The sequence below is a fragment of the Catharus ustulatus genome, chromosome 6, assembly GCF_009819885.2.
Source record: "Catharus ustulatus isolate bCatUst1 chromosome 6, bCatUst1.pri.v2, whole genome shotgun sequence".
Taxonomy (NCBI): Eukaryota; Metazoa; Chordata; class Aves; order Passeriformes; family Turdidae; genus Catharus; species Catharus ustulatus.
This window is the reverse complement of record NC_046226.1, coordinates 31,730,575-31,744,593: the sequence shown is the minus strand read 5'-3', so window position 1 is coordinate 31,744,593 and position 14,019 is coordinate 31,730,575. Positions and strand designations below refer to the sequence as shown.

The 14,019-nt window shown below is 36.6% G+C and overlaps 1 protein-coding gene across 1 annotated transcript in view; it reads left to right on the top strand.

Annotated features, from left to right (window-relative positions):
* The window catches only part of RASGRP1 (RAS guanyl releasing protein 1), a 36,901-nt gene that overhangs the window by 19,678 nt on the left and 3,204 nt on the right, over window positions 1-14,019 (top strand). The window contains exons 6-16 of the mRNA XM_033062453.2: window positions 221-374; window positions 3,137-3,310; window positions 3,722-3,838; window positions 5,441-5,716; window positions 6,915-6,995; window positions 7,643-7,747; window positions 8,751-8,860; window positions 9,491-9,635; window positions 10,346-10,382; window positions 10,959-11,105; window positions 12,305-12,678. Coding sequence (XP_032918344.1) covers window positions 221-374; window positions 3,137-3,310; window positions 3,722-3,838; window positions 5,441-5,716; window positions 6,915-6,995; window positions 7,643-7,747; window positions 8,751-8,860; window positions 9,491-9,635; window positions 10,346-10,382; window positions 10,959-11,105; window positions 12,305-12,678 — 1,720 coding nt within the window. The remainder of the gene's footprint in view (window positions 1-220; window positions 375-3,136; window positions 3,311-3,721; window positions 3,839-5,440; window positions 5,717-6,914; window positions 6,996-7,642; window positions 7,748-8,750; window positions 8,861-9,490; window positions 9,636-10,345; window positions 10,383-10,958; window positions 11,106-12,304; window positions 12,679-14,019) is intronic.

The following is a 14,019-nucleotide window of genomic DNA, read 5'->3' as shown; positions in this document are numbered from 1 at the left end:
GACAGTTGTATTGTACTTAAGATGCTACATCAATACAATAAGGACTAACAATAATATTTTGTCACATAATCTCCAATGCATGAAAGGAGTTTGCTGTTTAGAAATGCAACTAATTCACTTTTTACTGCAGTAAGGCATGAAAATAATGTTACCTCTGACTTAGGGAAAGAGGAAAATTTTGCTTTTCAGTAAATAACTTGAAGTATTCATGTTCTAAAAGAAATTCTAGGGACTGGTCCAGAAAGCTGACACAGCGTGTAAAGGCCAACACCAGTAAGAAACGGAAAGTCTCACTTCTTTTTGATCACCTTGAGCCAGAGGAGCTGTCAGACCACCTGACCTATCTTGAATTTAAGTCTTTCAGAAGAATATCAGTAAGTAAATTTTATTTGTTTTTTTGTTGTTCATTTATTTATATTAAGCAAATATGGGAAAGACATAGAAAATATGTCAGAGAAGTAGTATTAAAAAATGAACTCTGCCATATGACATGCTGGACATGCTGAATGTATTTCCAGACTCTTTAATTTACTAGCATTGAGGGTGGCCATGGATCTTAGATTGTGAGTAAATACCCTTCTGCTACAACCACATGAGAGTCAGAGAATGAATCTCAGCTGTGGAAGAGCTGGGACAAGATGAGTTGGAAGGAAGAGGAGTAAACCCTCTTCCAAATCCAAAATGTTCTTCCAAAGAAACTTGTTAAGTTAGAACAAGGGATGTCATTGGATGTAGGAACAAGCAGCATCTTTTAACTCAAATCAGTAGTCAGGCTGAAATAAGATGAAGGAAACTTGGAATGTTCTCCTAGAATGCTAGCCTTCTGTGGCTGCAGTGAACAGTGCAGCAATCCTGTGCAGTGATTAATGGGCTGCATTGAAGATGGCTCCTGGACCCTGCTTGCCTTTTTGGATTGTGCATAAAAAATGAAGACTAGAGATAAGAAAGCACTTTAGAAAATGCCATTTTTAACGTAAGATGGGGATAAACATATTTTGTTATGCAAGCTTTCATATACACAAACAATTCTTAAGGATTTATCTAATTTATTTTTTCTTTGATTTATTTTCTCAGTAATGTTCGTAGCCAATAACAAGCAAATTTCCCTATGCATCTTGGCTTCACTTGCATCATTGTATGCTACACCATTGCCTCTTCTCAAACCTAATACGGTTTACACATGGAAAAGTGAACGTTAGAGACCAAAATCTAGGAGGGTTGCAAAGTCTGTGCGATAATAAAACTGAAAGCAAAGTTGTTTTTTCACTGTTTTTTTTCTTCTGTTGCTGTTATTTAGTTGGTTTTGCTGGGTTTTTTTTGTAACACTACAATATGAAGCTGAACATATGCAAGAAAAGGGGCTCTCACTAGATGGTGGAAGATTTCAGAGTCGTATTTTAATGTACTTTATTTTGAGCTGACAGTACGTGACTGTTTTGTGTTAAACTCAAAAAGCTGCAGAACCAAAGTCATGCACAGGTTGCTGTCTGTAGGCAGTAAAAATTTGCAAAGCTTATATAACTTACCATTTTCAAAATCTCTGTGCAGATGTAAGGTAATTAATGAGTATAACAAGTATGGTTTTAGTCAGAGTGTCAGATGTGTCATGGAGTTTCAACAGTTACATACACGCATATATTTTATATGCAGGGTACCTGCATATGTCTTTGTATAAATTGAGCTTACCAAGATTTTGGTCTGAAAATAATATATAATTAATAATTATCTATATTAATTAAGTATTTACAGAATATGTTCATGATGCCACAGAATAATTTCATTATTTTATTATGGCATCACATAATGGGAGAAAGACTGAAAATGACCTGCGCTTTTACTAGTCACTGAAATAACTACTTAAAGGCTTGGGCATTTGAAAGTTACAAGGGAATATTTGATCACATACACAGCATACAGCAAAATCTTCCATGAGATACCAACCATCTTGCAGCAAATTAAAATACCAGGGGTGGTGTTCACAGAGTAATGACTGAAGGCATGCTGGTGCTTGGAAAGTATTTTAATCTGTAGTCATAAAGTACAGGGAGGCCACAGTCTTTTGTAAGAATCTGGGTTCTGGATTCCTGTTGAGGCTCTTAAGTTAGTCATCACAATGACAGACTCTTGCATTATTTAAGTACCTAAACTTCTTCACCGTGTCTGCCACTAACAAGCTTGTTACTGTTGACCTCAATAAATTTGCGTACCACAATTAATTCAAAACTTTCAAGTAGCATTTTAGAGATTAATTTCTTCAGCACTTGAAAAAAAAAAACTTTTCCAAAGGAGATGACTGCTGAGAAAAAAATATAAACTGAATCATAATTGTACTGAAACTGCTATGAAGTCCATAATTATTCAGTCAGATATTGAAAAATTATCTATCTGGATAGAGTAATTACTTAAATTTCAAGATCTAGCCAAACCTGGCCAGGGTTCAAAATTCAAAGAGTAATTGTAATGTAAGTACTATGTAATCTCAGAGACAGCTCTACTTATTACCAGTATTTCTTCCATTTTTAACTTAATTAGGGCAGATGTAGAGGTCTGCTGTCATCTACTTTTAAAGTGCTAATAGTTCTTATTAAACAGATGGAAAAAACTTATAAAGTTGCAAGAAGGTGAGAGAGGGAGAGTAAGAAGCAAACAACAGCCTGTCAATTTATGACCTTTGCTTAAAGATCAATGCTATTCCACATTTTCCTCTGGTAAGGAATGTATGTCTCTTACATCTATGAGTGGTTTTGGTAAGATCTTAGTAACAGTGGTCAAATTATTTTGTTAATGGATAAATCAACAGTAGAGATAAAAATTGCATCAACAAAAACAAATGATTTCTTCTCTTTAATCTTAATGTAAGAATGGATTTTTTAAAAAAATTGTTACAGGTATCTGTTGAACAATTTTAGATTGCCTTGATTAAATAAGAGAATCTCACAAGCTGTATTAAAAGACCAAGGAATCTGTAGCCCTCACTCTTAATGGGCTTATCTGAGTTTCATATTAATCATGTTAATATGATAAATATAATCATATTATATTAACAACTGAATTTGCACTTTATATTAGTGTAGCTTAATTCAGAGGCATATGAAACCACATGAATTTTCATTTGCACTTCCTTTGTTTGTTCAAGTTCTCAGATTATCAGAACTACATTGTGAATAGTTGTGTGAAAGAGAACCCAACAATGGAAAGATCAATTTCTCTTTGCAATGGTATCTCTCAGTGGGTGCAGCTAATGGTTCTCAGCAGACCAACACCACAGCTTCGTGCTGAAGTGTTCATCAAGTTCATTCATGTTGCACAGGTCAGTTAAAATCTGGCATGTTTGGTGTTTATTTTGTCTTTCTGTGATACATCTTTGTTTTTTCTGCTCTTCCCATGCTACTACTGCCAAGTGAGCTGAAGTGTTGGCGCTGGCCTGCTTCATCCACACCATGCGTGGATGTGTACTGTCTTACCAAGTGTTCAGGTGTTACAGTCATGGCACCAGGACTTTCTCATGTTCATTCTGAAGACATTATTTTCACTGTAAAACTAGACTTGCTTTTGAATCAGCATGTGAGATTCCCAGCTGTGACTTGTAAGTCTTCAGAGCAAGACAATAGAGGAAACTCAAGTTTGGGTGTGCACATTGAAAAACCTGAACCCATAACTTATACTGATTTTTATATATATATACATATTTTAATTTTTTTTTTGTTTAATGTCAACACAGAAGCTCCACCAGCTGCAGAATTTCAACACATTAATGGCAGTAATAGGAGGTCTGTGTCACAGTTCCATTTCCAGGCTCAAGGAAACAAGCTCATGTGTTCCTCATGATGTAATCAAGGTTAGTATAGCTTCTCTATGTTATACAAATAAGAGAACCTTTAACATTTTGTCACTGCACACACTAAATTGTTGGATAAGATGGAAAGGCAGAACAAAAATTTCTTTGGTTTTGAAGAGTTTTTATTTGTTATTTCATCTCTATATCACCAGTTACTCCTACACTTCTTGCAACCCCACCTTTCTTCAAGACTTGCATAGATTCTCTAAGGTTTCTCTACTCTCAGATGTGATGAGCTGCATTTTCATTTACATGCAGTGGTACAGAATAATATTCAAATATGAAAACAGAGAATTGGATCCTAGAACATTTGAAAACAAAATTACAGTAGTAGTTTGTAGTAACACTGACTCTCCTTAGCACGTAAATGCTAGCACAGAGCTCTGCACTTTCACTGAAAAGAATGGTTTTGTTCATATGATCTTTGACAGGTTTTATTTAATTTAGACTTGAACAAATTTCTCATGCACACTTAGTATGGTGGAATGTTAGGATTCTATTTTAATTTCCAATTAAATTCTTGTGAAATACCAATGAAAACTATTAAAAAGGGAAGGAAAACATATTTTTTTAGCAATGCTTCTTAAGAAGCCTTCATGTGACTTTTAAGAGACTTCTTAAGAGGCTCAGTGCATACCTGGCGTAAAGACCTGAAGTGTTAGCTCTCACTGGAAAATGGCTATGGCTATCAAAATCTATAAAACCAGTTGGAAAGCTTATTTTAGAAACATGTTTCTCAAATTTTGTCATTTTAAGGACTGCATGTGTGCACATGATTTGAATAACTTTGTATCAAGAAACTGTATACAGGTGCTAATAGAAAGCAGGAAAAAAAGTCTGGTAATTAGTGACTTGAAAACACGCTTGGAGGTTTAACTAAGTGAAACAGTTTGTAAAGGTTGCAGATTGAGAACTTTGATAGGAACTTCCCGGAGAAAACATTGGTCCATTGATTTTATTATGTTAATGAGTCAATTTTGTAACTCTATAATTTTAAACAAGGAAATATTTAAACTGCTAGACTGAAGATTAATTTGGCCTTTATAAAAAAAACCAAGATACTGTTTCTAATTAATTTTCATGGAAAAGATTTTCTTAAAAATACAGGTATGCCACCTTGAAGCATAGTTTGACTTCTGATCACACCATGATGGGATCATGGCACAGCATAGGGTTTCTCTGCCAGGATCTCTCCAGCAATCCCAGCTGGTGACCTGAAAGGCAGAGAATGCTTTGCACATTTTAATGTGAAGATGGTTGCTTTTATAAATGTCAGAGAGCTTGTGCTGTGCTTAGACACTGGCTGCATATAGATCCTCCTGATTCGAGAGAATCATGTTTCTTTTCATTTGACTAAATGAGGGGATAAGAAGACCAGCATTATAGATTAGGCTATATATTAACTATACCTAATTGCATATTAGTACCTAATTTAAGGGTATAGGAAATCTAGAATGTCTAGATATCATTTGAAGTTTTAAATTTTTTTTCAAGAGACATTGTGAGTAAATTCCTTACTGGTAACATGGGGAGATCTTATGCTGTGTAACAAAAACAGAAACAGTAACCAGCACTGATTTTTTATTTTCTTTTTATTTTTAGGTGTTTAATGAAATGACAGAATTGCTTTCATCTTACAGAAATTATGATAGCTACCGACGTGCCTATAATGAGTGCAGTAACTTTAAGATCCCAATCCTTGGGGTCCACCTGAAAGACTTGATATCCCTTTATGAGGGCATGCCAGACTACTTGGAGGACAAAAAAATTAATGTATACAAACTATATGCTCTGTATAACCACATAGATGAGCTGATACAACTCCAGGAAATGCCACTTCCCCTGGAGGCTAATATGGACCTTGTTCACTTGCTTACAGTAAGTGTGTTAGCTAAGATGAATACCATCCAATTAAAAATTTCATATACCTAACAAACAACTAAATAGAGAATTCAATTAATTAATTAATTATGGATACATACGTTTGTAAGATTTTTTTTTCACCAAAGGGGGAAATGTATGGTAATAGAAGACAAAAAAAAAGGTGATGATTTATCTGGCAGCAAAGGTAGAGGTGCCAGTTCAGCAACATGCTTCCAATTATTTCTATAAGGGAAGGAAATGTTTATTTCTACTCCATTATAGTAGTATGCACTCTCTGTACTTTCAATAAGGAAGATTCCATGTGTTGAAAACAAAATCACACAAAAGTTCAGTCCCTCAAGATACCACATTTTAGCCAAGCTTCTTCTGGTGCTTAAGAAACTATCTGACATAAGCATTAGTCAAATATAGTTGATATATTTCACTCCCAGACCTATCTAGTCAGTGCCATGATACTAAAATATTAACGCTACCCAGGACGTTTTTAAAACAATAGTTTTGGCTTCTCCTAGTAAATTAAAATACTACCTTCTATTAAAATAGTAAATCTTCCTTTCTTGTTTCTCAGCTTTGTCTGGCACTAACAAGTATCTCATCTTAGAAAAAACAGATAGTCTGCTTCCACTTTCTGGTTACAAGCCCTGTTTCAGGAAAAAGCTAATAGATAAAAGTGCTTATGAGCCTGAGGTTATTTGTTCTCTTGGGGAGCTCTCTTGTGTGAAATGAAGCACACGTGTCCAGGGCCTGAAATACAGCTGTGTGAAGTGGTGAATGTGTTACTTCTTCCTGCTCTTGGTTTTAAATGATTTGTTTGAAACTATTCTAAGTATTTTTTTTCTTCTAAATAATTTTTATAAAAATAGGTATTACAAATACATAGATCTTTGGCCATAATTTCATGCAGCTATATATGACAGGACATAAATGAGAAGAAATACTTCATTTCAGTGCAGGTGCTTCTGAACTCCCAATAGTCCATGTTAGAGATTTCCAGATAACGGCAATAACAGTCTGGAATGTAGAATTGGACACATATCAAATCACTGTGAACACCTGTGCAACTCATGATAATTTCTTTCTAGTTGTAATCAAAATTTTAAAATAATGCACCAAAAATATGAATGCACTCTAGTAACAAGTTTGTAAAGTAGTTGTGACACTTCTGGGATTAAACTAATGTGTTTGTTTTCAGCTGTCTCTTGATCTTTACTACACAGAAGATGAAATTTATGAACTTTCATACGCACGAGAGCCACGAAGTCACCGAGCTGCTGTAAGGGCCTTTACAGATTGTTAACAAAAGGAGGGCTTTTATGAGTGATTTCAATTTAAAACCAGGGATTTAAAAAAAGAAATTGTTATCTCTTGCATTCAGTCTATTATTTTATTTTATTATGTGCTAAATTGAAAATATTTTAGCTTTGTACACTGAGTGAAATCTACTAGAGTACAAATTGTTTGGTCGATGATGAAGCCCAAGATAGAATATATGGCAGAGTTGACACCATATCAGGTTTTATAATTCAAACACAAAGATAAATGAAGCCGCGGTGTGGGGACATGGCATCAGTCTTAATCTTAGTAGTTGATACTGTTTTTTTAAAATGGAAAATTCTTACATGATTCAAGTGATGAAACTCATGAGTGTTATGTGGTAGTTTTGTTCCTGTTTTAGAAATATGGAAAAGATGGTGATTTTACAGGGCTGTCAGTGAACTGTGACTATTTAAGGAATGATTGCTGTTTTCAACAGTTCAAGGAAGAGCTTAAGCACCATGTAATTATCAAAGGAACGATGTCAGGTCCAGCAGGTCATTTCTGCAGTCCTGTGTCACACAGTCCACTGTCACAAATGGAAGAAGTGTGATACTGAAAATCTTTCCATGTGATACTAATTAAGTTACTTTCAATTTATTTTAGCCTATGACACCTTCCAAACCACCAGTAGTTGCAGACTGGGCCTCAGGAGTGGCCCCAAAACCTGATCCAAAAACCATCAGCAAACATGTCCAGAGGATGGTAGATGTAAGTAAGGCTGGCCAGTGCACTTCGTATTATTGTAAATCTTTGTAGTCTTGATCTCAAGGTATGCGAAAATACAGGGATGCAACTTCTGTCCTCACAAAAATACTTTTGCCTACCTGTAAACAGCAGCACCAGCAGCTGTGAGGCACAGAGGGAAATTCCTTCAGTGGGTGAAGAGCCAGCAGGAGGTGTGAATGCTGATTTGTGTACTGAAGAGCCAGTCTTTCAGGGAGCCAGGGAGTCCATTCCTGCCACGGCCTCCAACATCATGTAACTGATGTAGTCTGGCAGGAGGCCTCTCAGTGGCTTTGTTACAAGCAGTCATTGCTTTTTTTCTTTCTTTTGGGTCCCCTACCTTATGGGAAACTACTAAGTAAGGCAATTGATTCCAAAAGTGGTGGAGGTAGAGATGTAAAGAGTTTGTCTTTGCTCACCTGCTTCACCTCTTTTCTTTCTAAGCTCTTCTAGTATTGTGAGGCATCCTTTGATACATGCTGCTTTGGAATACATTTCTAAATTTGTTCTAGGTGTGCTCCTTGCCTTGTGGCCACTGACAAACATTAATACATTACACAAGTGGAAACAGGTGTTTGCCTGACAATTCTGCCATATAACTGAACTTCTCATACCACTGACCTAATAAAATAAGCTAGGCAGCTACACTGATTTGGCTAGAGAAACCACCATTGAGAGCACTAATTGAGAGAATTAGTATACAAGTTGTATATGTGGGCCTGGACAGAATGGTCTTAAAACAGAATTAAAAAACAGCTGTCATTGTGTTGTGAACTTTTAGTCCAGCCTGTGTTGACTTAGCTGTGTTTTGCTGCAAATCAAGAAATCATAATGCTTTTTCAGTCTCAAGCAAAAAAAGCAATTAGATGTTGCAGTGTTTAACAGACACTGGGAAAAGATGGGAGAGGAAACAAATAATGTGGAGGCTTTCTAAAGTGGTAATTCAGAACATCCTCATTATAAATTATTATGCTATTACCTCGTGCAGTCTGTCTTCAAAAATTATGACCATGATCAGGACGGATACATTTCCCAGGAAGAATTTGAAAAGATTGCTGCCAGTTTCCCATTCTCGTTTTGTGTAATGGCCAAGGACTGGTGAGTACCTGCTTATCAACTGTGTAGTATCTGTTTTGGGGGGGGTTTAGGAGGTTTTGTGTTTAAATCATATTTTATCATTAGGGTGGTAAAAGCATACTCTTCAGGCAAGTGAAAACATCACTGACAAAAACATCTTCTAAATGTGTCGTGAATGACATTTTCATTGGGCTTACAGCAGTGGCATCCAAGCAGATTTAGAAGGAAAAACAGACAATAGAAAAATAAACATTTTCAAATTATATTCAGAATATACTACTAAAGAAATTTCCTATGATAAAGCTGTCCCCTAAAAATAGAGAATTGGCAAATGTATATTTTGATAAAATCAGGGACATTTTTATTAACATATTGGAGCATGGAAAAAATACAATAGTGATTATTCAGAGATTTACTATGAAGTAGTTTTGAGGTTGCATCACACGCAGATACTACATTTATCCTGTCAGTCTGCAGTTTAAATGTGTGGATAAGCTTCTGTGTATTTTGGAAACAAGTGGCAAGATCACTTTAGTTTTTCGCACATTAAACTACTGCTATTATAAAATGTGAAGAAAAAGATGTTTAATTCTCCTTATGCATTTAACACAATGTATGTCTCACAAAACAACTTTTCTTGTTTATTTCCAGGGAAGGTCTGATTAGCAGGGATGAAATAACAGCTTACTTTATGAGGGCTAGCTCAATCTATTCCAAATTAGGACTTGGCTTTGCTCACAACTTCCAAGAGACCACTTACTTAAGGCCCACTTTCTGCGACAACTGTGCTGGATTTGTAAGCTTACTTTTTATTAAATTATGCTAATATTCTTTGGAATTATGCCTTTCTTATCTCATAGTGGTCTTGTATTATATATAGAAATGGATCTGTATAAAAATCGGTGAAGTTATATAGAACACCAGGCTTTGCCTCTGTATATATTTAAAGTACCCTTTACTCCTGTTTTTGCAGTGCCAGTATGTTTAAACATGGTTCATACTTTGTGGGTTTTGGTTGTGTCACAAAAATAGTCTCAGACAAGACTTCCAAATGCAGAGTTTTCCACTCCATGGGACTGCTTGAACTCATGTCCTGATACAGACATGACACACCTCTGCTTGTGGCACAGAAGGTTTAATAAAACTGACTGTCCTACCAATCTTCTGTTCAGCTGAGATCAGACAGGGTGCTGAGACAGAAGAATTCTCCATCGACTCCAGCTCCACAGCTTCTCAAGGAACTGCCAGATCTGCTGTTGTATTCAGTACACTAGCTCAAGATATTTTGTTTGTTGTTGATACACACAAAATATTCTATTTACCTTATGCTAAAGGAATAAATAGTTCTATTTTTACCTTATGATTAGAAGTGTAGAAAAACAAGATATTCTGCAAGTGCTCAGGTCTTAGAAAAGAGTGGAGCTTTTAGTGTATTTTTTATCTGGAGGTATCAAACATGCAGAGAAATATATTAATACGTAGGCTTTCTGTCTGTTTGAATTTCAGCTATGGGGAGTCATTAAACAAGGATACAGATGCAAAGGTAAAGTACTTTACACTTTGTTAATTTTAATCCATAGTTGATAGTGAATAATACAAGCCTGTGGTCCTGAGATCCATGATTATATCTATGGACCCATTTAATCTGATCTCTCAGGGAGGAAAAAACTGAGTCACAAATAGTATGACAGACAGAAGAAATGTAGAGATGAAAGAACTTGTAACTGACAGCTCTAATGCTTTGCAAGACATGACTGAATTCAGAGGGTTTGGGAACAGACCCTTGGACACAAACATCACCACTCTGTGAATATTGCACAGCACATTCCCAACATCTGTTTTGCAGTTTTCTTCCTTACAATATCAGCTTTCTCTGCAGCTCCTACAGTCAGGGCACTTTTGTGACTGAATGGCACAATTTTGTACTTTGTACTTAATGAACAGGAATTTTAGACATATATGGCACAGGGATGGTGTTTTACAGATGTATATTGGTACAGGTAATGCGAGTAGAGAACACCAAAGAAGGTTCTTGTTTCCCAGGAAGGCAGCAGTGTGAGAGCTACCTTAGATGCTACAGCAGAGCCACTGAATCACATAAATGTTGTTTTGTTTACAGACTGTGGAATGAACTGTCACAAGCAATGCAAAGACCTGGTTGTGATAGAGTGCAAGAGAAGACCCAAAACTTCAATTGCAGACAGCAGCCCAACATCTGCTCTTGCTTCAAGCCTCTGCCCAGTAGGAGTCAAAGAACAATTCCATGGTGAGAAAAGATTACATTAAAAAGATCAAAATATGTAGATAATCTTTCCTTTGCTCCTTTTTCTTTTAAATCTGAGTTATACAGAATCCTTTTAGGTTTTTTTCCATTAATTGCCGTGTTTTATCTACATGGAAACTAGAACCAGGTATATATTAGCTTGTATCAAGTAACACCATTCCTGCTGTAGACTGAGTAAGGAGGGACTCATTTTCTGGGAGATCTTGTCACCCTACGTATGGTGCACAAAAGCCACCAAAAAATGAGTAAACCTTCTGCCAGACTCTCATGAGAACTAGATGCCATGTGACATGAAGAGCTGACAGGTTTCCTTAGCTCGCTTACCTTGTGACAAGCAAGCCTTGCTTTTTAGCAAGTTGTAACTTTGAATACTGCACTGTTACAATTCTGACTCAAATTTTAAAGTTAGTTTTCCTACATATCTATGTGCTAGGAAAACTAACAGCTAATTGTCTTCATTTTTTCCACTTCCATAGCTAAATCTATAACTTCTATCCACAGAATCAGAAATGAAAAAGCTACACCTCTCTGTTCTTTTCTCCTTATATCAAGCAAGCTGTATAAAATTTTCTTACTGTGTATTACTGTGTAGGCTTTCAAAGAAGGAATGTTGTCTTTGAAAAACACCAGGCTAATTCTGTTTTTATTTGGATTTTGATGTTCCAACTCTCTGCACTTTCTTTGAATTTCTTCCCTGCTCTTTGCCTGTATTTAAAGTTTTCAAATCTGATCCTGCCACTTTGATTATCAATCTTTTGTGTTGTACGTATGACTCACACTGCTGGATTCCACCTTAGGCTTTCTATTAGCACATATGTAGAGCTCAATGCCCCCCTTTTCTCCTGATACTGACTACGTGCATGTCTGTGATTGTTTAAATGGCTGCAGCACTATGTAATAATCACCTCTTACCCATATCAGTTTTTCTCAAGCTGACCTTGATGCCACACCTGTTTTCTCCTTACTGATCCTTATTTGTGTTACTGAGACAGGGGTAAGAGTTGTTTCAAGAGATACAACATTGAAAAACTTCTAATGACACCTATTTTGGAGAGCAATGAATGTAAAAATCAGTAAGGAATAAATGTTTTATTTATTAAAATAATGTTTAATTGCCATGCCTCCTGTTTCTCCTTTTCTGGGAGCAGATCTTGCCTCAATTTACCATATGTATTTTAAAGGACAAGAAGAAGGATCCTTCACCTTTCCTAATGGAGAAGTAGTGGAGCACAGTGAAGACAGCAAGGATCGAACCATTATGCTCATGGGTTCCTCAGCTCAGAAAATCTCAGTGAGACTGAAACCAGCTGTGATCCATAAAAGTACACAGACTGATCCTGTACTTATGGCTGGTGATGTGTCTCGTAAGCGGAGAGAGAAGAAAGAACACAGGATGCCAGAAAATCCTTATCTCCAGGCAGCTCCAGCATCCCCATTTCCAAGCCCAATTCTAGGACGCAGAAAGGCATTTGTTAAATGGGAAAACAAGGACTCCAGCCACAAAATGAAGGAGGAGCATCACAGCTGTAAACCCTCATACCAGGAACTTGAGCAGGTACATACATGATGGAACTAATTCTGTTTTACACAACAGGTCAAGTGGTTAATGTGGGGGGGAGTGGCTGGGTGGGAAGGTGTCAATTAATTGCAAATTTAATTGTAATTAAACAATCCATGAGTGGCATCACAAAGTCTTAGCCACTTTAACTTCCAGCAATGCTTCATTTAAATGATAAATTTTAGTGCTAGTATAGGGCTTTGAAGCCATAGTTATGATCACACTGATGCCTGTCAGCTCCAGAATGTGAATCACTCAGGACACAATGTTACTCCATAAAATGAGGATCATAGTTCTGAATTTCCTCCTGATTTTGGTGGCCTCTGCTCCCCTAAGTGACAGAATATATGGGGCTGGGAGGGTAGGGAGCTCTGTTTTTGTTCAACTGACAAGTCTAAGTACCACCAAGAAATGTTGCTGTGAACAGACATGATGCTTCTTGCTAGATTTCACCTGCATCAGCCCAGTTGTGTCTCAGCTTACTCTAAAGCGTTCTGCCAAAATAGCTATTCTTAAGACTGCGTCACCTCAAACATGGCCCAAATTCAGATTTGTAGAAACATCTTTCCAGGCAGATTAAAGAGACAATTAAAATTCCAACAGTTCAACCAATAGATGGATCCAGCTATAATTATGAGGAACAAAGAACTTTCATATTTTTTACTCAATATTTATCAGTATTCTGTGATGAAGCAAAATGGAAACAGTCCAACAACAGGACCACAGTCTAATCTTTGAATGATGATTATAACTTTCAAAATATCCCTTGCTGCTGATAAAGTGAACTCATGTTTTATCAAAGATGAATGGTTTATTAAGACAAAGATTAAGAGTCTTCCAGTATAAACCGCCTCCCTTTCAATCAACAGTATATTCAATACAAGGATATGAAACTTGGATGTAACTTCTAAAAATGCATTCTTTAAAATGTCCCATTCATGTGAGTCCCGTAATTTACTCTTGCCCTTGCTCCCTCATCAGATTCCGACCTCGATTACTAAACAGCAGATGATGTTATGAATTAATGGCTTCGCTTCTGGTACATCAATTTCTGCAGCAGTAGAGTGGTAAAGTGTGACCTGTGCTGTTGTTTGCTCAGACTGCTGTTGTTATGAGAGGTGCAGTGGAGGGTGGATAAGTGCAGGTTGTGGACATGACTCACATATCAGCTGCTGGAAAGTTCTGGGAGTATACACAAAGGATAGAGCAGGGACAGGGGAAATACTCAGATAAGTTACTGGTTCTGATGAGAGCCACACCAATTTTTGTTTATGGCAGTCTACCTAAGTATACAACCAGACAGTCCTCAAACAATTGTGCTATAAAATGCAATTCTCT